At 44.2% G+C, this 27,919-nt stretch overlaps 4 protein-coding genes across 53 annotated transcripts; 1 reads left to right on the forward strand and 3 right to left on the reverse strand.

The window, feature by feature from the left end:
* Positions 1-2,952: 2,952 nt before the first annotated feature.
* Positions 2,953-4,944, reverse strand: LOC118379349 (cysteine-rich PDZ-binding protein). Of its 48 annotated transcripts, XM_052492369.1 has the most exons (8): positions 4,792-4,944; positions 4,350-4,415; positions 4,204-4,258; positions 3,999-4,111; positions 3,544-3,876; positions 3,464-3,512; positions 3,349-3,430; positions 2,953-3,315 (listed from the first exon to the last, which is right to left on the reverse strand). In XM_052492369.1, exons 1-5 carry the CDS (start codon positions 4,805-4,807, stop codon positions 3,812-3,814), a joined length of 315 nt encoding a protein of 104 aa, XP_052348329.1. In that variant the 5' UTR covers positions 4,808-4,944; the 3' UTR covers positions 2,953-3,315; positions 3,349-3,430; positions 3,464-3,512; positions 3,544-3,811. The 48 variants fall into 48 exon arrangements, with proteins under 48 accessions (XP_052348329.1, XP_052348376.1, XP_052348344.1 ...); XM_052492416.1 differs by having other exon boundaries at positions 2,953-3,364; positions 3,709-3,876; XM_052492384.1 differs by having other exon boundaries at positions 2,953-3,397; positions 3,709-3,876.
* Positions 4,945-4,989: 45 nt separating this feature from the next.
* Positions 4,990-8,637, forward strand: LOC118379348 (phosphatidylinositol-glycan biosynthesis class F protein-like). Of its 3 annotated transcripts, XM_052492174.1 has the most exons (7): positions 4,990-5,235; positions 5,438-5,700; positions 5,797-5,888; positions 5,985-6,101; positions 8,055-8,163; positions 8,270-8,377; positions 8,409-8,637. In XM_052492174.1, the coding sequence occupies exons 2-7, from the start codon at positions 5,473-5,475 to the stop codon at positions 8,412-8,414; spliced, it is 660 nt and encodes a 219-aa protein (XP_052348134.1). In that variant the 5' UTR covers positions 4,990-5,235; positions 5,438-5,472; the 3' UTR covers positions 8,415-8,637. The 3 variants fall into 3 exon arrangements, with proteins under 3 accessions (XP_052348134.1, XP_035622264.1, XP_035622266.1); XM_035766371.2 differs by having other exon boundaries at positions 8,270-8,637; XM_035766373.2 differs by having other exon boundaries at positions 5,443-5,700; positions 8,270-8,637.
* A 2,946-nt stretch (positions 8,638-11,583) lies between these two features.
* LOC118379350 (cytochrome c oxidase subunit 7A-related protein, mitochondrial) lies at positions 11,584-18,167 on the reverse strand. Its single transcript, XM_035766377.2, has 3 exons — positions 17,976-18,167; positions 17,511-17,645; positions 11,584-12,039 (listed from the first exon to the last, which is right to left on the reverse strand). The coding sequence occupies exons 1-3, from the start codon at positions 18,048-18,050 to the stop codon at positions 11,896-11,898; spliced, it is 354 nt and encodes a 117-aa protein (XP_035622270.1). The 5' UTR covers positions 18,051-18,167; the 3' UTR covers positions 11,584-11,895.
* Positions 18,168-19,726: 1,559 nt separating this feature from the next.
* On the reverse strand, positions 19,727-26,789 carry LOC118379347 (potassium voltage-gated channel subfamily G member 3-like). The gene is made up of 4 exons (XM_052492463.1): positions 25,931-26,789; positions 23,387-23,561; positions 22,963-23,029; positions 19,727-22,274 (listed from the first exon to the last, which is right to left on the reverse strand). The coding sequence occupies exons 1-4, from the start codon at positions 26,349-26,351 to the stop codon at positions 21,690-21,692; spliced, it is 1,248 nt and encodes a 415-aa protein (XP_052348423.1). The 5' UTR covers positions 26,352-26,789; the 3' UTR covers positions 19,727-21,689.
* Between the last annotated feature and the right edge of the window lie 1,130 nt (positions 26,790-27,919).

Genomic DNA, 27,919 nt, shown 5'->3' on the forward strand with positions numbered 1-27,919 from the left:
ATTTCATTCTTGAACGAAGTGTCTAATGTAAAACCGTGTGTAGTGTTTTGCCAGTGTGTTGCAGAATCGCAAACAAATTGAAAAGTGTGTTGCAGAATTGCAAACAAAGTGCAAATCAGAAAATGTGTTTGGACTTTTGGTGCCTTTGTTTAAGGCATGGTTCCAAAAGTTAAGGTTTTGATGCTTTTGTCTAAGCATTCACTTTCAGTGTGTTAGCAATCGGCAAAAACTGTGGGTAGTACTTTAAAGTATTTTTACTTAAGTACTTTACAACACTGCATTTTGTTACGTTACAGCCGTATTCTAAAATGTCTGAAAAATGTGTTTTTCCCTCATCAATATTCACACAATACCCCATAATGACAAAGCAAAAACATGTTTAAAGAAAATGTTAGCTAATTTATTAAAAATAAAAAACAGAAATGTGACATTTACATAAGTGTTCAGACCCTTTACTCAGTACTTTGTTGAAGTTTGACAGTGATTACAACCTCAAGTCTTCTTGGGTATGACGCTACAACTTTGGCACACCTGTATTTGGGGAGTTTCTCCAATTCTTCTCTGCAGATCCTCTCAAGCTCTGTCAGGTTGGATGGGGTGCGTTGCTCCACAGCTATTTTCAAGTCCCGGCTCTGGCTGGGCCGCTCAAGGATATTCACAGACTTGTCCTGAAGCCACTCCTGCATTGTCTTGGCTGTGTGCTTAGGGTTGTTGTCCTGTCTGAGGTCCTGAGCGCTCTGGAGCAGGTTTTCATCAAGGATCGCTCTGTACTTGAATCTTGAATCTTCTTTCTCATGGTCTGAGTGTCCTTTAGGTGCCTTTTGGCAAACTCCAAGCGGGCTGTCATGTGTCTTTTACTGAGGAGTGGTTTCTGTCTGGCCACTCTACCATAAAGGCCTAATTGGTGGAGTGACCTCTGAAGCTCTATCAGACTGTCCATCGGGTTATTGGTCACCTCGCTGACCAAGGACATTCTCCCCCTATTGCTCATCTAGGAAGAGTCTTGGTGGTTCCAAACTTCTTCAAACAGTATACATCGTATTCGGGAAAGTGTTCAGACCCCTTGACTTTTCCCACATTTTCTTACATTACAGCCTTATTCTAAAATTGATTAAATACCCCCCTCATTAATCGACACACAATACAAAGCAAAAACAGGTTAAAGAAATTTTTGCAAATGTATTAAAAATACAAAACAGAAATATCACACACGCTAATTTACATACACATAGTGCATATGGTACAAAGGACATATACATACACGTATTACCTTAGAACATTACTGTAACAAATATCCAACATTCTGTGCATGTGCACTGTTACCCTCACCAGTCCAGGAGCATCTGACCAAGCAGATTGCCATGGCGATATCTGAGGCACTTACAGCCAGCTGGAGTTCCCGTGGTTATAGAGGCAGCGTGAGTACTTCACACTCTCTCTCTCACTCAACTCGGAATGTGTTTCAAACTGCTTTAAGCTGCTTGAAGTTCTGGACTGACAAATCACATGTTAATCACATGTTATCCATGAGAGAGAAACATGGCTTTTCTGGTGTTGGTGTATATATTATAATGATGTGTGTGTGCGTGTGTCTGTGCATGCACATGTGTCTAGTGATGCGTGGGGTTCAGAAGATCAACAGTCGAACGTGACCACCTGCATGTTGTGTGTGTGTGTGTAAAAATGGGTGCCTTCAGCTAGCCTCAGTTAGAAACCTGACAATCTTAAAACATTCTACTGTACATAAATATACTGAACAAAAATATAAATGCAACATGCAACAATTTCAAAGATTGTATTGAGTTAAAGTTCATAGAAAGAAATCACTAAATTTAAATAAATAAATTAGGCCCTAATCTATGGATTTCACATGACTGGGCAGGGGCTCAGCCATGGGTGGGCCTGGGAGGGCATAGGTCCACCCACTGGGGAGCCATAAGCCAAAATGTCCCACTATAGATGCACCGAGTGTACAAAGGAGACAGGTTAAAGAAGGATTTTTAAGCCTTGAGATAATTGACATGGATTGTGTATGTGTGCCATTCAGAGGGTGAATGGGCAAGACAAAAGATTGAAGTGCCTTTGAACGGGGTTATGGTAGTAGGTGCCAGGCACACTGGTTTGACTGTGTCAAGAACTACACCCCTGCTGGGGTTTTCACGCTCAACAGTTTCCTGTGTGTATCAAGAATGGTTCACCACCCAAAGGACATCCAGCCAACTTGACAACTATAGGAAGCATTGGAGTCAACATGGGCTAGTATCTCTGTGGAATATTTCGACACCTTGTTGTCCCTGCTCTGGCGAATTGAGGCTGCTCTGAGGGCAAAAGTGGGTGCAACTCAATATTAGGAAGGCATTCCTAATGTTTTCTATACTGTGTTCATTTCTTAATATGTGCAACAATGTTTTCCTCTCTACGTTGCCATATTTGTTTTCATAAATCATGTGTTCTCAATAAAATGATATCACTACGACGGTAGTGGTTTGGCTCTTCCTTTTTGTGTAACAGGCTGGATGTGTGTATGGTGGGGTAGAGTGGAGAGCCTGAGGACAGACAGGACATTTAAATGTCAATGACTTAGCCAACCTCTGACCCTGGGTTGCACAGGCAGTTACAGCATGCTGTGTCACATCATGATGATGACAGAGGTTCTAAAACAATCGCTGTGGGGCATAGAGCTGACAGAGATCCCACGTTCACGTGCTAGTCGGAATTAGGAAACTCAAGACATTTCCGACTAGCCAGCTGGTTGTAGTTATACATGTGCCGAGTTAAACCAGTTAGAAAGTCAGAAATCTCAGAGAAAACGAGGAGCACGTGAACACGGCAAGACAGAAGAGGGTAATGACTCGTGATCATGACTACTGAATAAGACCATGTACACTGAACAGACATACTTGTTGTAAAGTTTTGGTCTTTCGTACACAAAGGTAATAAATAATCATATCATTGTCGTTACATATTGAATATTTTAATGCACTCAAAAAACATAACACTTGATATAATTCACAAAGAATCAATGAAAGGAAACTCCTGTATCAGAGCAGATTTGACACAACAGGAGAGAAACCATCAGTTCAGCTATTAAAACTAAAAGTAGCCTCCGATTTGGTGTGTGGAACAGTGCTGGCCACGTATTGCTGCTACAAAGCTGAAAATTATAGGAGCTTTACAACAGGGAGGGAAACCCTGCTCCACATCTGTCACACACACACACAGAGTAAAAACCCCTTGACTGCAAGTCTGCTATGAGTGTTTTAGACAGTCAGGGGGTCTGAACAACAGGATAAAGTCGTCATTCCTCGTGCACGCCTTCCTCCCCCTCTATCTTCTCCTCCTGCACACCTTCCTCCCCCGCTATCTTCTCCTCGTGCACACCTTCCTCCCCCGCTATCTTCTCCTCCTGCACACCTTCCTCCCCCGCTATCTTCTCCTCGTGCACACCTTCCTCCCCCGCTACCTTCTCCTCGTGCACACCTTCCTCCCCGCTATCTTCTCCTCGTGCACACCTTCCTCCCCCGCTATCTTCCTCGTGCACACCTTCCTCCCCCGCTATCTTCTCCTCGTGCACACCTTCCTCCCCCGCTATCTTCTCCTCGTGCACACCTTCCTCCCCCGCTATCTTCTCCTCGTGCACACCTTCCTCCCCCGCTATCTTCTCCTCGTGCACACCTTCCTCCCCCGCTATCTTCTCCTCGTGCACACCTTCCTCCCCCGCTATCTTCTCCTCGTGCACACCTTCCTCCCCCGCTATCTTCTCCTCCCTCCCCTCTCCCTCTGGTCCTCCTGGTGGCCTGTCAGAAGCCTGTCAGACAGAGGTCTGCTTGTAGTTCTTGGTGTCCAGAACCTTTTTCCCACACATGGCACAGATACCTGAGAAAGAAAAAGGGAGATAAGGGAGATTGTTATCAGGTGAAAGTGTCAAACAATTTGCTTCTGAAAGAGCGACCAAAATGTAATAAAACATTGTGTGTGTGCTTAGGTAGATATAGTACCTTTCTTGTAGGCACAGCCCTGGCAGTAGTGAGATCCTGATTGGTGAACAGAGCTCTTGCAGATTCTGCAGATGCCAAAGCCTGACTTTCCTGGCTTCCCATAAGGATCAAACCTGTTGACATAATCATATTACTGTAACATATTAATGACCATATACAACATCAACCAGCTCCCATCATTCAACAAAAACAACAACGGTCTTACCTGGCCTTCTTAGATGTCAGAGCCTTGTTCTCGTTCAGCTTCCGCCCACCACTCTCTAATAAACATAATACAATACTGTAATGAATTATGAGTATCAAAGAATTCTAAACATCGGAATACAAAATTATGTAACTACAATACTTTACCTGTAGTGTTTCTCGCACCATCCTTCCAGGTGTCTGGAGTTATCACCCTGCCCAGCTTCTTCTCACCTGAGAGAAAAAGAGAATAGAGAGGACGAGGAAGAAAAGTTATGAAATAGAGGAGAAATTAAGAAAAAAGATGGGGCGAGATGGGAATTCATTGCTAGCTGCAGGAGTCACACAAGCACTTCTCGTTCGTTCTCGGATACACAATATGGCATGTTAATTACGTAGACTAAACAACAAAACAAGCCTTCTGCAATAGTTTCTAACTAGATACTGTTGCTCAGATTAACAGAATCAGCTAACGTTAGCTAGCCAGCTAACTAGCCAGAGTAACGTTAAGATACCTGCCATCGGCTAACACAGCATCGCTTTCTAACGTAAGCGTTATAACATGCTTTACGAACAGAAATTTGAATCATCCTGAAAAGGACGTACTTACAATTGTCGCAAACCATCTTTTCTTTGTTTTGACAAAAATCAACTATTTCGCTAAGAAATTGTACCTAAATGTGTAGCTCGTGTGTCAACAAAGATTGTAAACTTCCCGTTCATCTGGGACATCCGAATCTGATTCGTTGATCTCCCCGGTGGGGTAAATCCTTATTGGCTGCCAGATATGTCAGTCAATGTAGGGTGGGTCCAAGCATTTGACCTTGCCCGGCACCATGTTTACGGAAGTGAGTGAGTCTGATGAATGAACACTACATTATCGTCAGTGTCTATGTGAAATGTAGAAAAACTGTCACGTATAGTTAATTTGTCTCATTTAGAATAGTAGCTACTGTCATACGTCTGAGGATGAAGCTAGCTAGGCCACAAAAGCAGTAGCTAGCAGCCAAAAAACGTCAACGTCGCAACATCTCAGAAGCAAGAGGTTCTCAATGTAAGGCGAATCAGAATATCCACTGGCACTGCTTGTATCTTCCCTAGTTCGTTGGTTTTGTGCTAATAGCTGTTAATGTCTGCATGTTTTAACCATGCCTTTATTGTACAGGGGGTTATATATAGGGTTGTGGACTCGCCATGTAACGGCTACGTCTTTTCCTCTCAGTCGATGTAACATGATACCATATTTCCTATCTCAGTACAGGTAGACCTGACCAGACCTCTCTCCAGCACCATGTGGGACCAGGAGATCAGACAAATGGCGTCCAGCCACGCCATCATGGCGTCAGGGGTGTTTATGGCGACAGTGGTGCCAGCGGTGCTAGTGCCAGGTTTCTCTGTGTACGGGACACACCTGCTGTGGCTGTACTCTGTTGCAGGGGCGGTTGCCGTGGTCAACATCACCCTGTTCTGGCTGCTGGGGGTCAGCTCCCCCACCAAGAAACACACTATCACCTACAAGGTACAGAGGCACACACACATCTGAGGTTATGATCAGTTTTATATCAGACCAGTACTGAACAGTTTAAGCTGATAATCTCCTCTTCTGCTCCCTCAGGTGTCTAGGTTGGTACGTTCCTGTCTCTACCTGCTCCTCTCCTGTCTGTTCTTCCACACTGTAGTGATCCTGTATGGAGCACCGCTACTGGAGTGAGTTCTGCCAAGAGTATGTGTGTTTCCAACTGCCAAGATTGGGTGTGTCAGATTGTGTTGTAAGTCTGTTTCTGACTCTTTTCATTGTGTTAGGACTGCGTTGGAGACTTTCTCTCTGGCTGTGTTGTTGACCAGTCTGACCACTCTGCGGTGTGTCTGTGTCCTTGGGCCCAACGTCCAGGCTTGGATAAGAGTGTTCAGCCGACATGGGTACTACCTCTATCTAACTCTGACTCTCTCAATCTCATGCATTTTCTGATCCTCGTATTCTCTCTCTAGTCAAACTCTCTCTCCAACTAGGGCTGGGTGATAATTCGAAATTAGCGCAAATTTTCAAATACCTTTATCGCAAGAATCTAGGTTTTTCTGTTTTTCTGAGTGTTTGTCTTATTGGTCTCATCTCCTTCCCTCCCTCTGTGCTGTGTGCACGGTGCACCTTCCCACTTGCACATAGACACCAATCCCCTCCCCCTGTCACTCACAACAACAACAACAATGAAAGAGCATCTTCTTCCTCTCTGACAACAAGCTGTTTCAACTCTCTATTTGCGTTTGATGTTTGGTCCAACAGATTCGGTGATATGGACGCCAAAACACATTGAGACATTATTTTACTGTAATAGAGAACTTCAACTTTGTAAAGGTACCTTTTTTATGTCTCAACTCCACCAAAAGTAGAACAGAGCAGAGCCTACAAGACGGGAGTATCAATGAATATGATTGTAAAAAATGTACTGTATGCTCAGTTTCTTTCACGTGTGGCATTGTGGTACCACCAGCAGCATTTTAGCCAGACTGTTATGTGCTGGCTGTCTAGTCTGTGTTATGCAAATGTGCCATGAGTATAAAAATACGTTTTTATATAAGGAACAGGCAATGTTGTTCAAACAGTTGGAGACCGACAGGCGGGTGTATTCATAACAGTTCAACTGTTCTACCTGGTTAGCAAGCAAATAGATACAAGTTGGCTTTAATATAAATATAACGATTAGCTGGTTACTCACTAGCAGGTGGGCTTGTGCTTGAGAGATTGTTTATGAGACCTGTGTTCATTTCCTATACCTGCTACCAGAAGTTGGTCATTATTAGTGGTTGTGCATGGTTCAGCTTACATTTGTAACAAAAATAGCATTTTCAAAGACAGACTTGAGAGCCAGATAAGTGATTTATTGCAGCAACAACAACAAGCAGGTTAAACTATTTTGATCAACTAATTAAATTAGGGTTGAAGGCTTATATTTAGGCCTAGGTACAATTGTACCTGAATTCATTTGATTATTCCGGACTGTTTGAAATGTAGTATATTGATAATTAATTGTGCAACAAAGCTTATTTAAAAAACGTTAAAAAAATAAAGGTTTTTCGAGATGTTGAAAAATAGATTAAGCCATGTTGCCCAGCTCTTTCTCCAACTCCTTTCTCTCTGCTGCTCTCCCTTGTATGTCCACTAGGAGGCAGTCTTCACAACGACATCATAAGCTTCACAATGAAGATGCTTTGTGTGTTAAATATCTATATAATGCCTATTGATAGTCTACACCTGCTTGAACTTTTGTCACATTTTGCTGGCTTAAAATTAAATCTAAAAAGAGAGAAGAAAAAAATTATTCCTACAGATCTACACCTTTACTTTAAAAAAAACTAACTGAAACATAATTGGGTAAGTCTCAACCCACCCAGTTAATACTAGATGGAAGCACTTTTATCAGTCATTACCACTGTTTATCATTTTCATTAAGATTCTACCAACTTTGCACAACTCTTAGGGCAACAAATATCCATAGATTTTGTCAACATCACTCAGGCTCAGTAAATTTGGTTGGGAGTCATTGATGGGCAGCAGTATTTAAACCGAGTCTCTGATTTGATTTGAAAACAGATTTAAGTCGGCACTGAAACTAGACCACTCAGGAACACTCAGCACCTCTTAGAAAGCCATTATGGTGGGTCTTTTGCATAAAAATGTGTGTAATTGTTCCGCAGAAAAACAAAACCCTCTCATAGGATTACGTTTTCAGAAGGTAGGTTTTCTTGTAACGTTTTACGTTTGCTCCTTTCATATTTCTGTTGATCCTAACAAACTCCCTAGTCCCTGCCTGTGACAAGCATACCCATAACATGATGCTGCCACCACAATACACAATAGTTGTGTGTGTATTTCAGGGCCATGTCGGTGTGGGACACCTCTCTACAGATGGTGGTCGGCTGCAGTGTTGTCGGAGCCTGGCTAGGAGCCTTCCCCATCCCATTGGACTGGGACCGGCCCTGGCAGGTCAGAACACACACAGAGAGGCCATGAGAAGATTGACACAATTCCTTTCATATCAGCAAGCCATGTCTGTTCTACACATTGTTTTTCTATCTACAATTGTCTGTAGGTGTGGCCCGTCTCCTGCAGTCTGGGTGCAGTGATTGGTTACCTGACTGGGCTAGTCGCCGCCCCTGCCTGGATCCACTGGCACCGCAAACACCTCACCTACAAGATCAAGTGATGGACTGGGGAGAGAGTGAGTGAGGAAGTGATGGACTGGGGAGAGAGTGTTCATTTCTGTACGTGCATATGGTTTATAGGTCAGTCCTCCAGGCAGCTGATCCATTATCCCTGTAGTAATCCTGCTGTATTCCATTGGTATCTGAATATGTACTGGACTGTTGGAGTGGACAGGCTCTCTCCTGTAAAATATGTTGCCTTCAAAAAAGATTCCAGACTTACCCCTTTTGACAAATAAAGTCTTAGTTCTCTACAGACGTTGTCTTTGTATTCCTCTGATTATGGTTGATCCAATAGGCTTGTAACTGGGTAATTACAGACAACAAAACAGTGACCGCCACAGCTGTGCATTACACACACGGCTCCAATTACTCTAGCTGCCATCTTTCAATATCACGACTTCATTGATTCATTTTCTGTACTATGGCGGGGCTGTGTGTGTGTTGCTGTGTACTGAAAGGTAATTTGTCTTTTGTTCCTCCCCGGAGAACTGCTCCAATCTTTACCTTGTGTTCAGGGGAGGGAGAAAGGGAAGGGGGTAGAGAGTGTGCGGAAAGAAAGAGAGTGGGGGGAAAGGAGAAAAGGGGAGGGGGAGTGAGTGGGTTCTGAAATGGGCTGGGGAATGAGTCAATACTCTCGCTAATAGAGGGATTAATATTTCATGACCATTTGTCTTCAGCAGTCTGATCATACAAGCTCTCCCTCTTTTATTACCCCCCCCCCCACTGCGCTTTTTCTCTGTTTACCTCAGTCTTTCTCCCTCTTCTTGGTGACAGGTAGAGTTACTGACATGCTGTTCTCTTTCTCTAAGAGCAGGAACAATAGAACACACGATAGAGAGCTGTAGTGGGTCGTCGTGACACAATCACAGAGAAAGGGTGAAGGAGGGAGAGACACCGGATTGGACGAGGAGAGACGGGATAGATGTATTGTACGTGTAGCCTTGTGGAATAAGCTGGGCAGCCAAGCCATGGGAACCTGTAGATGTAAAACCGTAGCAAATAAAATGAGGAAAGAGCCTGACATGTCTCCCTGGCTTATAGAGGCAAAGAGGAGCATCCGGCAATAACACCACAGCCGGCCACCCCCTCCACAAGAGACGAAGGGCGCCCAAGAGCCAAGTGAACAGCAGCTCAGACTGCACCAGACGGAGGTCTTTCAGAAACACACACTTACTCTAGCAGACCTGTGGTGCAGAAGTCTGTAGGCTGTCTAAAGCTGTGTGGGAATAGGTCTGTCACAGCCATTCTAAAGCTGTGTGGGAATAGGTCTGTCACAGCCATTCTAAAGCTGTGTGGGAATAGGTCTGTCACAGCCATTCTAAAGCTGTGTTGGGAATAGGTCTGTCACAGCCATTCTAAAGCTGTGTGGGAATAGGTCTGTCACAGCCATTCTAAAGCTGTGTGGGAATAGGTCTGTCACAGCCATTCTAAAGCTGTGTGGGAATAGGTCTGTCACAGCCATTCTAAAGCTGTGTGGGAATAGGTCTGTCACAGCCATTCTAAAGCTGTGTGGGAATAGGTCTGTCACAGCCATTCTAAAGCTGTGTGGGAATAGGTCTGTCACAGCCATTCTAAAGCTGTGTGGGAATAGGTCTGTCACAGCCATTCTAAAGCTGTGTGGGAATAGGTCTATCACAGCCATTCTAAAGCTGTGTGGGAATAGGTCTGTCACAGCCATTCTAAAGCTGTGTGGGAATAGGTCTGTCACAGCCATTCTAAAGCTGTGTGGGAATAGGTCTGTCACAGCCATTCTAAAGCTGTCGGTCAGAGAGAGAGCCAATGTTGTTCAGTGTATTCGAAAGGTATTCAACCCCCTTAAATTTTTCCACATTTTGTTAAGCCACAGCCTTATTGTAAAATGGATTACATCGTTTTATTCTTCCCCTCAATCTGCACACAATACCCCATATTGACAAAGCAAAAACAGTTAAGAAATGCTTGCAAATGGTCAAATAAAAACTCACATTTACATAAGTATTCAGACTCTTTACTCAGTACTTTGTTGAAGCACTTTTGGCAGCGATTACATCCTCGAGTCTTCTTGGGTATGACGCTACAAGCTTGGCACACCTGTATTTGGGGAGTTTCTCCAATTCTTCTCTGCAGATCCTTTCCAGGTTGGATGGGGTTCAGGGTCAATCAAATGTATTTATAAAGCCCTTCTTACATCAGCTGATGTCACAAAGTGCTGTACAGAAACCCAGCCTAAAACCCCAAACAGCAAGCAATGCAGGTGCAGAAGCACGGTGGCTCGGAAAAAAACCCTAGTAAGGCCGGAACCTAGGAAGAAACCTAGAGAGGAACCAGGATATGAGGGGTGGCCAGTCCTCTTCTGGCAGTGCCGGGTGGAGATTATAACATAACATGGGCAAGATGTTCAAATGTTCATAGATGACCAGCAGGGTCAAATAATAATAATCACGGGTCAAGTCCGGGCTCTGGCTGGGCCACTCAAGGGCATTCAGAGATTTGTACCGAAGCCACTCCTGCGTTGTCTTGGCTGTGTGCTTAGGGTCGTTGTCCTGTTGGAAGGTGAACCTTCACCCCAGTCTGAGGTTCTGAGTGCTCTGAAGCAGGTTTTCATCAAGGATCTCTCTGTACTTGGCTCTGTTCATCTTTCCCTCAATCCTAATAAGTCTCCCAGTCCCTACTGCTAATAAGCATCCCCACAGCATGATGCTGCCACCACCATGCTTCACCGTAGGGATGGTGCCAGGTTTCCTCCAGACATGACACTTGGCATTCAGGTCAAATAATGAAATCTTGTTTCTCATGGTCAGAGTTCTTTAGGTGCCTTTTGGTAAACTCCAAGCAGGCTGTCATGTGCCTTTTACTGAGGAGTGGCTTCCGTCTGGCCACTCTACCATAAAGGCCTGATTGCTGGAATGCTGAGGAGATGGTCTCTCATCTCCACAGAGGAACTATGGAGCTCTGTCAGAGTGACCATCAGGTTCTTGGTCACCTCCCTGACCAAGACCCTTCCTCCCCGATTGCTCAGTTTGGCCGGGCGGCCAGCTCTAGGAAAAGTCTTGGTGGTTCCAAACTTCTTCCATTTAAGAATGATGGAGGCCACTGTGTTCTTGGGGACCTTTCAATTCTGCAGAATTCATTTGGTACCCTTCCCCAGATCTGTGCCTCGGAGCAGATGAGACACAGTTGGCTGCTTTGGGAACCATGCCAATAAAGGACAGAGGATCACTGGGTATTTAACTGTTTTTATCACATTTATCAACTTATTTTTATACAAATGTGACAGACAGACATCACACTTTCTCATAATTACATTCATATCTTTGTTCCTCCTCAACATAATTGCTCTGTATAGTTTCAGTCCTCGAGCCGTGGATGATGTGATAGGTGTCGGGTTAGTTGATCCCGGGCCAAGCCAGGGGTGTCATCAGTGAGGTGAAACTTTTAGAATATTATAAAGAATCTGAACACTTCTGTAATGTTGGGCCCTTCTGAACAGACCCCTGGTGAACTTGGCTGGGGATATAGGGCTGGACTGGGTTTAGGTCGTTTTCCTGGGTTGTGCAGCGATGTAGAGGGCCACGAGGCAGTAAAGTGCTCCCCCTACTGTCAGGGCCATGGTGGTGCGGTACAACAGTCGGTCAGGGACACCTCTCTTCAGATGGACTGGAACGCCATCTGATGTCTGAGGCAGGGACAGAGAAAGAGGACTGTTAAGCACAAATCACACAGGCAGAGTTTTCTTTTACGTGCCTGAACGAGCGTGCTCAGCTGGAAATAGAATACAGGGGAGTGAAAACAGACGTCTGTGAGCGTCAATGGCGTCACGAGCATATAGCGATAAATTGTCCAAAAATAGACTGTCCGTGCACTGTAACATTGAATTGTGACATGTGTAGTTAAAAAGTGTCTACTTAGTGTTGCTAAGTTTGACTGCCAGTGCCAACATTATGTATAGGATAGTGCTTATAATAAACGGTGTAACAATGCATGAATGCAACAAAATTCTATACATTTATCAACTGGATTGTGTTTTTCGCAATTACACATCACGTTATCGATGTAATTTATTGTCAGTCATTTATTGTCAATAGGCTATCACCATTGTAGCTTACAGCCAATTCAATTGATGAAGTTCAAATTAAGTGCATGTTTGGGGAGGGCCTTCTTTCAAATTAATTGAATCAGGTCTAGATATTGAGTGGGTCATTTGTAGAAAAGAATTAGAAGATACTATGCTAAAGTTGTAGTTTAAAATATATTGGGCTGTAGGCTAGGGTTTATCAGTAGAAATAGGCTACCCTGTATAACAACAACAAAAACAATGGCAGCATATGAGTGTTGATTTCCATCATAGGCATTTAGCCTAGGTGGGCTATGCCTGAAACTGGAGGAACTCCGATTTCGAGAGAGAATACAACTGTTTATTATGGCTGACTTACGTACAACAAGTGTAGACTTTACCACGAAATGCTTACTTACAGGCCCTTAACCAACAGTGCAGTTCAAGAAGAGTTAAGAAAATATTTATCAAGTAGACTAAAATAAAAACTAATAACAAAAAGTAACACAATTAGAATAACATTAACGAGGGGGCGCCGGTACCGAGTCAGTGTGTGGGGGTACAGGCTAGTTAAGGTAACTTGTACATGTAGGTGAAGTGACTATGCATAGATAATAAACAGCGAGTAGCAGCAGGGTACAAAAAGGAAGGGGGGGTCAATGTAAATTGTCCCGTCGCAATTGTATTCATTGTTCAGCAGTCTTATGGCTTGGGGGTAGAAGCTGTTAAGGAGCCTTTTGGTCCTAGACTTGGTGCTCCGGTACCTCTTATTTTTTATTTATTTCACCTTTATTTAACCAGGTAGGATAGTTGAGAACAAGTTCTCATTTGCAACTGCGACCTGGCCAAGATAAAGCATAGCAGTGTGAACAGACAACACAGAGTTACACATGGAGTAAACAATTAACAAGTCAATAACACAGTAGAAAAAAAGGGGAGTCTATATACAATGTGTGCAAAAGGCATGAGGAGGTAGGCGAATAATTACAATATTGCAGATTAACACTGGAGTGATAAATGATCAGATGATCATGTACAGGTAGAGATATTGGTGTGCAAAAGAGCAGAAAAGTCGAGGATCGGTAGGATAGTCAGTTTTACTAGGGTAAGCTTGGCAGCGTGAGTGAAGGAGGCTTTGTTGCGGAATAGGAAGCCGACTCTTGATTTGATTTTCGATTGGAGATGTTTGATATGGGTCTGGAAGGAGAGTTTCCAGTCTAGCCAGACACCTAGGTACTTATAGGTGTCCACATATTCAAGGTCGGAACCATCCAGTGTGGTGATGCTAGTCAGGCAGCGATCGGTTGAAAAGCATGCATTTGGTTTTACTAGCGTTTAAGAGCAGTTAGAGGCCACGGAAGGGGTGTTGTATGGCATTGAAGCTCGTTTGGAGGTTAGATAGCACAGTGTCCAATGACGGGCCGAAAGTATATAGAATGGTGTCGTCTGCGTAGAGGTGGATCAGGGAATCGCCCGCAGCAAGACCAACATCATTGATATATACAGAGAAAAGAGTCGGCCCGAGAATTGAACCCTGTGGCACCCCCATAGAGACTGCCAGAGGACCGGACAGCATGCCCTCCGATTTGACACACTGAACTCTGTCTGCAAAGTAATTGGTGAACCAGGCAAGGCAGTCATCCGAAAAACCGAGGCTACTGAGTCTGCCGATAAGAATCTGGTGATTGACAGAGTCGAAAGCCTTGGCAAGGTCGATGAAGACGGCTGCACAGTACTGTCTTTTTATAGTTTCAGAAATAGAGGGTCCAGATTGTCAAGCCCAGCTGATTTATACGGGTCCAGGTTTTGCAGCTCTTTCAGAACATCTGTTATCTGGATTTGGGTAAATGAGAACCTGGAGAGGCTTGGGCGAGGAGCTGCGGGGGCCGGAGCTGTTGGCCGAGGTAGGAGTAGCCAGGCGGAAGGCATGGCCAGCCGTTGAGAAATGCTTGTTGAAGTTTTCGATAATCATGGATTTGTCGGTGGTGACCGTGTTCCCTAGCCTCAGTGCAGTGGGCAGCTGGGAGGAGGTGCTCTTGTTCTCCATGGACTTCACAGTGTCCCAGAACTTTTTGGAGTTGGAGCTACAGGATGCAAACTTCTGCCTGAAGAAGCTGGCCTTAGCTTTCCTGACTGACTGCGTGTATTGGTTCCTGACTTCCCTGAACAGTTGCATATCGCGGGACTGTTCGATGCTATTGCAGTCCGCCACAGGATGTTTTTGTGCTGGTCGAGGGCAGTCAGGTCTGAAGTGAACCACGGGCTGTATCTGTTCTTAGTTCTGCATTTTTTGAATGGAGCATGCTTATCTAAAATGGTGAGGAAGTTACTCTTAAAGAATGACCAGGCATCCTCAACTGACGGGATGTGGTCAATGTCCTTCCAGGATACCCGGGCCAGGTCGATTAGAAAGGCCTGCTCACAGAAGTGTTTTAGGGAGCGTTTGACAGTGATGAGGGGTGGTCGTTTGACTGTGGCACCGTAGCGGATACAGGCAACGAGGCAGTGATCGCTGAGATCCTGGTTGAAGACAGCGGAGGTGTATTTGGAGGGCCAGTTGGTCAGGATGACGTCTATGAGGGTGCCCTTGCTTACAGAATTAGGGTTGTACATGGTGGGTTCCTTGATGATTTGTGTGAGATTGAGGGTATCTAGCTTAGATTGTAGGACTGCCGGGGTGTTAAGCATATCCCAGTTTAGGTCACCTAACAGAACAAACTCTGAAGCTAGATGGGGGGCAATCAATTCACAAATGGTGTCCAGGGCACAGCTGGGAGCTGAGGGGGGTCGGTAGCAGGCGGCAACAGTGAGAGACTTATTTCTGGAGAGAGTAATTTTCAGAATTAGTAGTTCGAACTATTTGGGTATGGACCTGGAAAGTAAGACATTACTTTGCAGGCTATCTCTGCAGTAGACTGCAACTCCTCCCCCTTTGGCAGTTCTATCTTGACGGAAGATGTTATAGTTGGGTATGGAAATCTCTGAATTTTTGGTGGCCTTCCTGAGCCAGGATTCAGACACGGCAAGGACATCAGGGTTAGCAGAGTGTGCTAAAGCAGTGAGTAGAACAAACTTAGGGAGGAGGCTTCTGATGTTGACATGCATGAAACCAAGGCTTTTTCGATCACAGAAGTCAACAAATGAGGGTGCCTGGGGACATGCAGGGCCTGGGTTTACCTCCACATCACCCGCGGAACAGAGAAGGAGTAGTATGAGCGTGCGGCTAAAGGCTATCAAAACTGGTCGCCTAGAGCGTTGGGGACAGAGAATAAGAGGAGCAGGTTTCTGGGCATGGTAGAATATATTCAGGGCATAATGCGCAGACAGGGGTATGGTGGGGTGCGGGTACGGCGGAGGTAAGCCCAGGCACTGGGTGATGATGAGAGAGGTTTTATCTCTGGACATGCTGGTTGTAATGGGTGAGGTCACCGCATATGTGGGAGGTGGGACAAAGGAGGTATCAGGGGTATGAGGAGTGGGACTAGGGGCTCCATTGTGAACTAAAACAATGATAACTAACCTGAGCAACAGTATACAAGGCATATTGACATTTGAGAGAGACATACAGTAATCACAGGTGTTGAATTGGGAAAGCTAGCTAAAACAGTGGGTGAGACAACAGCTAATCAGCTAGCATAACAACAGCAGGTAAAATGGCATTGACTAGGCAACGGGGGCCGACAGATAAAACAAACAAGCAGAATGGAGTACAGTGATTAATGGACAGTCCAGCGTGCATCAGCTATGTAGCCAAGTGATCAGAGTCCAGGGGCAGCGGTGGATGGGGCAGGGGGGCTGGACTGGCGAGTGTTATCCAGGTTAAAAAAAAACTAACAATGACTAAATAGCTTGTAGCTAGTTAGCTTCTGGAAGTTCTTGAGTGTGTTCTAAAAATTAAAAATAATAGCGATTCCGTATCACATTGGGTGAGGCAGGTTTCCGGAAGGTATAAACAAATTTTAAAAATCGGGAAGAGATAGAAAGTACATATGGGCCACTGCGATGCAGACGGTTAGCAGGCCTGTGCTAACAAGCTAACAGATTAGCAGGCCGGGGTAAACAAGGTAGTAGTTAGCGGACCTGGGCTAAACAAGCTAGCAGTTAGCATGCCGAATTAGCAAGCAAGGAGATAGCGAGGGCTAGAGAGTTAGCCTTTGGAGGACATCGCGATGGGGTGAGTCTGTTTATTCCTCTTCATGCAGAGACATCAATAGACCGGTCGTGGATCTGGGTATAGAAGCCCAGGAGTATGCTAGGAACACAGGAGCTCTGGCCGGGCTAGCTTCAAGCTACGTGGGTGGAAACGCTAGCCAGGAGTAATCAACATGGGTTGCGGTTTAGCTCGATAGCTAGTTGTGAAGATCCAGCTGAAAAAAATGTTCCGTTTGCGGAGGGAATCCGGGGATAAAAAATAAATAGGTCCGTTATGCTCTGGTTAGCGTCGCGTTGTTCGAACTGGCGAGAGCTTTCCGAGCTAAAGGTTAGCTGATGACCGGTTAGCTGAAGACCGCTAGCATAGCTGGTGGTTAGCTGGCTAGCTTCAGTTGAGGGGGTTCAGTAAATATAAATACTTTACTATATTATTTATATTATTATATATTATTACTTTAGGAAAAGTAGCTACATTGGGTGAGGCGGATTGCAGGAGAGTATTTGGAAGCTTAGGTTTAGCAAAATGTTTTTAAATATATGCGAAGAAAAATATCTAAAACGAAAAAGAGACGATATTTACAGATATTTACAGAGACGATACCACAGGACGACTTACTGCTACGCCATCTTGGATCTTGCCGTGCGGTAGCAGAGAAAATGGTCTATAACTTGGGTGACTGGAGTCTCTGACAATTTTATGGGTTTTCCTCTGACACTGCCTATTGTATAGGTCCTGGATGGCAGGAAGCTTGGAACCATTGATGTACTGGGCCGTTCGCACTACCCTCTGTAGCGCCTTACGGTCAGATGCCATACCAGGCGTTGTATAACCTGTATAACCTTTTGAGGATCTGGGGACCCATGCCAAATCTTTTCAGTCTCCTGAAGGGGAAAAGGTTTAGAGGATAGAGAAAGGGGGAGTGTGAGAGGAGTGAGTGTACCTGGAACAGTCTCTGGAAGTATGGCACCTTGTTCACCCCTAGGTATTCCACCATGGCCCCTGACTCTGACACCATCTTGGTGGGTGTAGCAAATGTCATGGTGGGAGGCTCTGCTGGCAAACCAGACCTCAGACCCTAGAACAGAACACAGTTTTATCTCAACACCAGAACAAGTTAGGACAACTCCTTGAAGCACCTTTAGACAATTAAAATACCAGGTGCTTGTCAACTCCGTGAGGACAGGAGGGGCGCTGCTAACTAGTTACACAAGCCATTGTCAAGATTAAAAAGTATTAATATTCATAACCCCATTAATACAACTCAAAGAAATACATTTTTCACGTTTAGGCTCGGGCCTCTCGGATACGCTGTTCCGTCAGCCATCGCAGGACCGTTAGTTAATGAAGGTCACTAACGCAGGGTAGCCAGCCTCTCACTGTCCGACTAGGGAACTCCCGGGCTTACCTGCGGACTGTAGGCGGTGGCCGGTGCCGACCCTGTCAACCTCTGGCTGAAACCGCTGAACTTGTAGTATGTCATGATGCCAGATGAAGGACAGGTCAGATGTCGAGTAGTTACTGTTACAAAACACACAGCTTCCCTCGACAAAAACACCCGGCGAAAGGGGTCTTTCCCGAGGCAGCGTCGACGGAAAGTGACGCACTGAGGTGTCTCTGAACTGCCCGTTCAGAAATGCAGCAGCTATTTTCACCCGTTGGCCGAACCACAATCCCAAAGAGTATTGCGTCCCTTTGATATTTTAAGTAGAAATTGTGCACCAATATTACATTGAAAAAGCCTGTTATATTAAATGAAGTGCTCTTTAATATAGACGACATCGAGAATGAAATAAATCAGATTTGTTATATGAATAAAGACTTGCTAAAGTGCCAAAATGCAGAATTCCCTTTGTGCACCCTCGGTGACTTCGAGGAAGATTTCAACTCACATAACCACAATATTTCTGCTAGTTATCACCGTTATTGTAAAGCCCTAGTTATTTTGTTGCTTTGAGAAAGTAATTTCTGAAGATGATTTTTTATTTTATGTGATTTACTGATTCACATAGGCTACATCTGTTCCTTTATTTCAAGGGCAGCCCTGTTATGTGAACTGAACTCTCGATGTAATATGGTGAAACTATTGCTTTTTAAATATTTTTCCAAAATTAACATTGAACATCTAAAAGCCAAATCATAGTTTAAAAGCAGGTGAGCTGGTTCTACTGTTTGGGGGCATTTTCTGGTGTTTTGTGGTGGAAAACTGAGTGCGTCGAGCATAACACGTCAACTCTGTTACCCTTTGATAGAGAGGCTATAAATGTTTTAACAATGTAAAAAATATATTTAAAAATAGTGAAGCTTGCATTCAATTGCCACACAACACACTTATATTCCCTTTGTGGCTGATTTACGAGGAAATTGTCAACCCTGTTACAGTCAACCCTGTTATAGTCAGCCCTATTCCAGTCAACCCTGTTACAGTCAACCCTATTCCAGTCAACTCTGTTATAGTCAGCCTTATTCCAGTCAACCCTGCTACAGTCAACTCTGTTACAGTCAGCCCTATTCCAGTCAACCTTGTTACAGTCAACCCTATTCCAGTCAACCCTGCTAGAGTCAACCCTGTTACAGTCAACCCTATTCCAGTCAACCCTGTTACAGTCAACCCTATTCCAGTCAACCCTGTTACAGTCAGCCCTATTCCAGTCAGCCCTATTCCAGTCAACCCTTTTACAGTCAACCCTGTTACAGTCAACCCTATTCCAGTCAACCCTGTTACAGTCAACCCTGTTACAGTCAACCCTGTTACAGTTAGCCCTATTACAGTCAACCCTGTTACAGTCAACCCTATTCCAGTCAACCCTTTTACAGTCAACCCTATTCCAGTCAACCCTATTACAGTCAACCCTATTCCAGTCAACCCTGTTACAGTCAACCCTATTCCAGTCAGCCCTAATCCAGTCAACCCTATTCCAGTCAACCCTGTTACAGTCAACCCTGTTACAGTCAACCCTATTACAGTCAACCCTGTTACAGTCAACCCTATTCCAGTCAACCCTTTTACAGTCAACCCTATTCCAGTCAGCCCTAATCCAGTCAACCCTATTCCAGTCAACCCTGTTACAGTCAACCCTGTTACAGTCAACCCTGTTACGGTCAACCCTGTTACAGTCAACTCTGTTACTTTATTTGGCACTTAATAGACACTTACTATAGTATTTATTTTCTTTCTTTTTTACCTCTTGAGATGGGAAAATTGTTTTCTATTAAGTTTTAGGAAATCTATATTTTTTTCAAACGTTCAAAGGGCATTCAATTGCTGGAAGGAACTGTGACAGTACCAAAGAACACAGGGTAAAACCTCACAATTAGATTATCTTTATAAAGGTTTATCATTTGTTTATTAGGCTAACTGTCAATTAAACATTGGGATATAAATAAGTGCACCTAGATATGCTTCCTATCAAAAACAAAGAATGTTCTTCAACTGTAAATAGCTTGCCAATAAAGTTGGATGATTTAATGAGTGTTCAACTTATAAGCATTTGTAATTGCAATCATAAAGCACTAATAACAGTGCAGCTACATAAGGGTTGAGGGGTGGGGGGAGCATGGAGACGGATGAGAGGAAGCGAGAGAGGGATGAACAGGGGGATGAGAGGGAGTGTGTGTGTGTTTGGTTCACATATTTCTCCTCTCAGAATCACAGCGACGCACAGGCACAGGCAGCCAATGATCTGCAAACCTGTGTCCAGTCTGAAACTATGGTTTATGAAGCTACACAATTGTTCATGGGATATGTGATGCCCCATACCCGTTACAGATTGGCTAATGGAAAGCCTCGCAAGGAATTTTTCAACTAACCTGGTCTTACCAGAGAATATTCAGAAAGATATTAAGTTCATGTTTTGCACCGAGTGAGGAGTTCCCTCACCATTTTAGCAGCCAGACATCTTGCATTTCCCAACATCTTTGCAAGAAATCGTTGTTTTTAATGCGATGCGGTCGCGGCCATGTGTAGTTGTAAATGAGAACCTGTTCTCAACTGGCCTACCTGGTGAAATAAATAAATACTTTTTTAAAAAGTACATCAGCAAATCACACATTGCGACCAAAACAAAGATGCAAGAGGCATTTCTCACTCGATACAAAAAGTGGATTTACTTTCTTTCTGAATATTCTCTGTTTTTTGGAGAACCACTTGAAACTGGGCACGGACATTTCTAAGATAAATTTTTTACTGAATCGAGAACAAAAAAAGTATCTTCCTTATAATATCTCCAAGAACAGGTTAATTGAAAAATTATTTGTGAGGCTTTCCATTATCCAATCTGTAACGGGTAGGGAGCATCACACATCTCGTTAACAATTCTGTAGCTACAGTTTATGGTCTGAACAGCCTGCTGTGTGTGTGTGTGTGTGTGTGTGTGTGTGTGTGTGTGTGTGTGTGTGTGTGTGTGTGTGTGCGTGCGTGCGTGCGTGCGTGCGTGCCTGCCTGCGTGCGTGCGTGCGTGCGTGCGTGCGTGCGTGCGTGTGTGCGTGTGTGTGTGTGTGTGTGCGTGTGTGTGTGTGCGTGCGAGCAGTAGCGTCACAGCTATGATTGACTGTCATATAGTAACTGAACTAGGTGAGGAACCTGTTGCCCATAGAGACCAGAAACACATAATTTGTCACTTTGTAGTTTGCTAAGAGAAAATCAATAGAAATTCACACATGCATTCACACACACAAACACGCACACAGTCTCTGTTGATCTTTTATGCTGAGCTCATGCCGACTGTCTTTGTCTGTTTCTTTCATCTCTGTCAGGCCATCTCATCCTCTCTTTGTCTCTCTCTTTTTTTATTTCTGAAACCTACACAAATGGGAAAAGCTGTCTCTGCGAAAGTAGTTTCCATGGAGATATGATGCAAACATGGACTTATGGTCTTTGTGTGTCTTCTGTCATCTACCCTGCTTCCAGATGGCGGCACAGGATTGGTGGAGACACGAGGGACGTCCAAAAGTCTATTAGTTCATTAAAGTTCCATGTTCAGGGGGAGGGGCCGAAGGGGTCAGTTCAACTAGGCAGCTGGGCAAAGCTGTAGAATATGAGAGGGTATGTGTGTGTGTGTGTGTGTGTGTGTGTCCGTCCGTCCGTCCGTCCGTCCGTCCGTCCGTCCGTCTGTCTGTATATTCAGTGTGCATGTGTGTGTGTGTACCTAGCGGAGCGGAGCTTCAGTTCGTTGTAACACTGAACAAAGCTGTGGTAGATGAAGGTGATTGGCAATGCCAGAAGAACGATGCCACTGACCACACACAGCCCGCCCAGCATGCGCCCACCAACCGTTACCGGGTAAACGTCACCGTAACCAACGGTCGTCATGGAGATGACAGCCCACCATGCGGCAGCTGGGATGCTGGCATAGTCTCCTCCTCTGTTACTGCGATCGTCAAGGTTATGGTGGTCAGGGTCGAGGCCATGCTCCAGCAGCTGAGCCAATGCGCTGTATATTGCCGTGGCAACGGTAAGGAAAATGGCGAGGGTGGCCATCTCGTGACGACAGCGGCGTAGCGTCATCCCCAGAGTCTGCAGTCCCAGGAAGTGTCTGGCCAGCTTCACCAGCCAGAACACACGCATCATCCTCAGAACCCTCAGGGTTACCCCGGCGACGCCTGACAATCCCCCTGCTCCGCCTGGCATCACCATGGAAACGTAGTAAGGTGTGATGGCCGCCACGTCAATCAGGTTCAGCGGCCGACACAGGAAGACCAGCTTGTCCTGGATTAGATTTAGATTTTTGGGTTAGAAAATGTATGTAATAAAAAAAGAAGGAAAAGTACCAGCTTTTTTGGGGCTATATAGAATATTTGTTTATGGTCTTTCGAGAGCTTTTATGGAGAATGTTTCTATAAAAAACCTTTCTCAATCTGAAAGGTTCTTTGTAGATCCTTTTGTAGAACAATACAGGGTTTTTAATTCTGGTCAGCCATATTATATTGCTAAAATTCCATGGGTGTTATTATTGTGTTAATTGACAAGTTGAATCTAGTGAACTACCTCTGGAACAGCTGCGGGTTCCTGAGGAGAAAATTGGGAACCACTGACTGATTTAGTTAACTGTTCTCAAATTACACAAGGCCATACACGAGTCTTTCACAAGACACAATCACTAGCCACAGTCATATATAATATGTAATGACACTAGATAAACTGGAATGACACTCTCACTCATTGTTGCACAAAATGGAGCTGTACGTAAATCACACCCCAAAATATTTGAATGAGCCGCCCTACATTTTAATTATCACTAAAAGATCAAAGAACCATTTTGTCAACCATAAAGAACCATTGACTAGTTCCAAGTGTTCTTTGAGACATTATGGTTCCACATAGAACCCTCACCCTTCCCAAAGAACCCTTGAGGAACAATCATATTTTAGTGTGTGGAACCAAGAAGATAACACACCTTAGCCACGAGGAAACGCACCACACACTCCGCTGTGAACCAACCGATACACACCGCCTCCACAATCCTGTAAGAAGGAGGTATATAAAGAGAAACACAGAGAGGGAAAGGAGAGACACAGAGAAGACAAGAGGACTGTTAGAGTTAACCAGCCAAAACATGTCCTGTTGTTGTAGCTACGTCTGATTGCTTATTGATTCGCAGCCAGGTTATGTGTGTGCGGATAATGAATGTTTTAAATTAAAGCCCATGGCTGTCTGCTGTGCAGCATCCGGCTGCTTGTTGTCACCGTTCCATCTTACCGAGAAGCCCACAACCATCACACACAGTCCCATACACACACTCACACACACGAACACCCCGGTTCGACTGAAATTCAATGACCCCTGCTTGCGTGCGTGTGCTTTTGTGAGTGTGTGTGTACCTGTGCTCTTCCACTGTGGTGTGTTTTGCCGTGTTCCAATCTGGCAGCGTGCTCATACACAGCATCACCATGGAGACGATGACGAAGATGACGGACAGCAAAGCGAGGAGTTGAGCCGCCACCGATGACCCCGGTTCCTCGAAGGTCCGACGCATCCACTCTAGCCACCCTGATCCTACACACACACACACACACACAGGTCTGTATTACATGTGTCAAACATATCACACTCAAAGGCCTACACACAGACACAGACAGTGGCGTCTAACTATATAACTAGCATTTGAGATGGGGCTCCCAACACCCATAGGGGGCACAAAGGCACTTGGCAACTCAGATGTGTCCTATGTGTTCATTTTTCAGACGTTTAATTGATTACTAAACATTTTTAAGCCCATCTTTTAGCATTCTTTAAAAAAATATATATATTCTGTCAGTGGTGTTTGGTGGAGGGGGGCACACTGACTGGACCAGGCAAAGAGTACCTCCCCCACATTCTCCCTAGTCAGTGGTTCTTTCCAAGGTGCAAGGAGCAAAGAGATGCCTAGGCAGGACACTACTCTAGTGTGTGCAGTATTGATCAAGCTATACTGAGCAAAAATATAAACACAATATGTAAAGTGTTGGTCTCATGTTTCATGAGCTGAAGTAAAAGATCCCCAAAATGTTCCATACGCTCACAAAGATTATTTCTCTCAAATGTAGTGCACAAATGAGTTTACATCCCTGTTCGTGAGCATTTCTCCTTTGCCAAGACCATCCACCCACCTGACAGGTGTGGCATATCAAAAAGCTGATTCAACAGCATGATCATTACACAAGTGCACCATATGCTGGGGACAATAAAAGGCCACTCTAAAATGTGCAGTTTTGTCACAACACAATGCCACAGATGTCTGAAGTTCTGAGGGAGCGTGTAATTGGCAGTGGTGTAAAGTACTTATGTAAAAATACTTGAAAGTACTACTTAAGTAGTTTCTTGTAGTATGTGCACTTTATTATCTATATTTTTGACAACTTTTACTTTTACCTCACTACATTCCTAAAGAAAATGACGTTTTCCCTGACACCCAAAAGTACTTGTTACATTTTGAATGCTTAGCAGGACAGGAAAATGGCCTAATTCACAGATTTATCAAGAGATCTTCCCTGGTCATCCCTACTGCCTCTGATCTAGCGGACTCACTAAGCCCATGCTTCGTTTGTAGATTATTCCTGAGTGTTGGAGCGTGCCTCTTGCTATCCCTAAATTTTTTAAAAACAAGAAAATTGTGCCGTCTGGTTTGCTTAATATAAAGGTTAAATAAATCAAATAAATAATATGTTGAATTTTAAATAATTCGTACTTTCACTTTTGATACTTAAGTATATTTTAGCAGTTATATTTACTTTTGATACTTGTGTATTTTTAAGACGAAATACTTTAAGACTTTGACTCAAGTTGTATTTTACTGGGTGACTTCTACTTTTATTTGAGTCATTTTCTATTAAGGTTTTACTTTTTCTCAAGTATGACAATTGTGTACTTTTTCCCACCACTGGCAATTGGCATACTGACTAGAGGAATGTCCACCAGAGCTGTTGCCAGATAATGTAATGTTCATTTCTCTACCATAAGCCTCCTCCAACATTTTTTGGGGGAATTTGGCAGTACGTCCAACAAGCCTCACAACCGCAGACCATGTGTAACCACGCCAGCCCAGGACCTCCACATCCGGCTTCTCCATCTGCAGGATCGTCTGAGACCAGCCCTTTTGTGGGTAAAAAACGAATTCAAATTTGTGCTTGGCCTGGCTCCCAAGTGGGTGGACCTATGCCCTCCCAGGCCCAGCCATGGCTGAGCCCCTGCCCAGTCATGTGAAATCAATAGATTTGGGCCAAATGTATTTATTTCAATTGACTGATTTCCTTATATGAACTGTACTCAGTAAAATTGTTGAAATTCTTCCTCATTGTGTTTATATATTTTTTCAGTATATGTAGCCATTAACTCCTTCCTGATAAATAAATAAAATGCACATATTTTGTTGTTTCTCTGTAATACTAGCCACCTAGCAATTTTATGAAGTTGGAAATTCAGACAGCGAATTAAAATCACTGCCTATGAATTCATAGACATTTTCCACAGTGAAATTCATCGTTAGATGCCTGCATGCAAAGATTGACAGCCATTTAGATTGTTATTTTCAAAACTCAAATGACAACAAATAGATACACAATTGACTAAAATGTATTTAATTATTGGGTTATGACACTATATACCACTGTGGTAGTTGTACAAAACTCCTAAGGCATAAAAGTTCTTAATGAATCAATGTGTATAATTACATAAAATAACAATTGAACAGGTACAGAAGTATGCTTAGATAACCTTTGCAGAAAAGTATACATTTGTTTTATTATATAGAATTAGGCATAACATACCAGTGCACAAACACACACTAGATTGCAGGTGTTTGAGAAATGCAACCCCCCCCAATCCTCATGTTTTTGTGCCCCCTCTAAAATAATGAGTGCATGACACCTCTGACAACACACACACACCTTTCTCCACCTCCACCTCGCTCCGGGACTCGTTGTCCTCCGCGCGCATAATCAGGTCCTCTTCGGAGTAACCCGTGTCGTCTAGTCTCCGCTGGCAACAGAACTCCAGATGCGCGCTCCCAAGCCCCCAGTACAGCATTTCGCTGTAAAAGGAGAGCGCGCACACTCCCGGGACGAATCGGAGCTTTCCGGAGCGCAAGTAGAGCATAATGAAGACAAAGGCTTGCGCGTGCCGGTCGAAGAAGAATTCATTGCTATCCTGGTCGTAGTCGTCGCAGACCTCGAGGACTTCCTTCTCCGTGACACAGGCGTGCAGGCGGCTCACGCGCTGAAGTGGGAAATCACGGATCACCTCGCCAGGGAATGCGTACCGGGTACCCCCCACGTTCAATACACAGACGCTCTTCTTACCGAACTTCATCTCTCTCTCCGGTCCACGGTAGCCTAACCGTACACTCACAATCCAGAAATGTCCTCAGGTCTGGCGGTGTCCCATCTCCTCTCCAACCACGGAGATCAAAAGTCAAGCAAACCAAATGACTAAATCACTCTGGCGATAACAATCAGGCAGAGCAGAAACTTCCTCTGCCGTCGGTATAGACCCGTGTTCTCCGGATCCGTCCTGGCGCACTTCTTGACTCCAGGCTGTCCTCGGTGTTTTACGCACAGGAGATGGACTCAGACTGATCTCCACTATAGAGGAAAGGGTAATGTCTCTGCTCCCATGGATTGATGGATGAGGTTGCGCCCAGAGCGGGATGGAAACTGCTCCTCTCCTCTCTCTTCTACGTCTGCACCAACCACTCGCTTTCCACCACCTCTCTCCGTCTCTGTGATGTCACAAATCTCCCCCTTTCTCAACACACATGTACGCACGCACACGCGCGCGCGCACACACACACGCTAGATAAACATTGCGCACCATGGTAACACGTCTGGGATAGAGCTGCCAACGAGAGGCGATCAGAACATGAAATAGGGCCGTTTATGAACAGCTTATTGCCTATACTTCACGCCCACACACAGACTCAGAGACAGACAGACAGACAGACAGACAGACAGACAGACAGACAGACAGACAGACAGACAGACAGACATTCGGACCCAAAGAGTACGAATTACATTGGAAAGGATAACTTGGCAGTGACAACCTATAGTTTAAAATAAATGTTTCTGTTAATGCAAGTTATGGACTATGTTAGCTAGAATTGTTGTGAATATGAATGTTTTCACCAGATATACACTGTAAAACATTTCCTGTAAAAAGTACAGCAACTTACTGGCAGAAATTGGCCATTAAGTTACTGTAATTTATCTTACAGTACAGCTACTGTAATCCATTTTACGGTAATCTATTTTATGTCGCCTAAAATGTTACTGTAATCTAATTTACATTTATATTACTGGAAGTATCCATGTAGCGACATATGACCCAGTGTTTTTTGCACGTTTTTATTTTTGCATTTACATTTTTGTCATTTAGCAGGTGCTGTCAGTGCATTCAACCAAGGTTGATAAAAAAACACATATCATATTGATAGCAAGTAAAACTTTTCTGTAACGTTACTGAAAATGTTGTTGTAGTTAGTGTATTGGTCTCCAAAATAATTGTAATTAAAACAAGATGTCTCATGATATATCTCTGACTATCTCTGACTATCTCTGGATAGTGCCAATACATTACTGAGATACTCACGGTAACTTGATGCCAGAGCAACGAAACACAGTACGATACAGGCAAAGTGGCTATTCACTCGTAAGAAAATTATTTCCACAGTATTATACTGTAATTACAAGGCATTAGAGCAAACAGGTTGGCTCTAGGCATTCACATATTACAGGATATTAAGGAACACTTGCACTCTTTAGAAGCATAAACAAAGACTTCCAAACTGGCCCTGATTGAAGGGCAAAACAGCTCAAATGGACATGAGTAAGTAAATATTCAACCATTAAAAGATTTAAGACCCACTACCACTCTGTTCCCTA

This window comes from Oncorhynchus keta, chromosome 3 (assembly GCF_023373465.1).
Source record: "Oncorhynchus keta strain PuntledgeMale-10-30-2019 chromosome 3, Oket_V2, whole genome shotgun sequence".
NCBI lineage: Eukaryota > Metazoa > Chordata > Actinopteri > Salmoniformes > Salmonidae > Oncorhynchus > Oncorhynchus keta.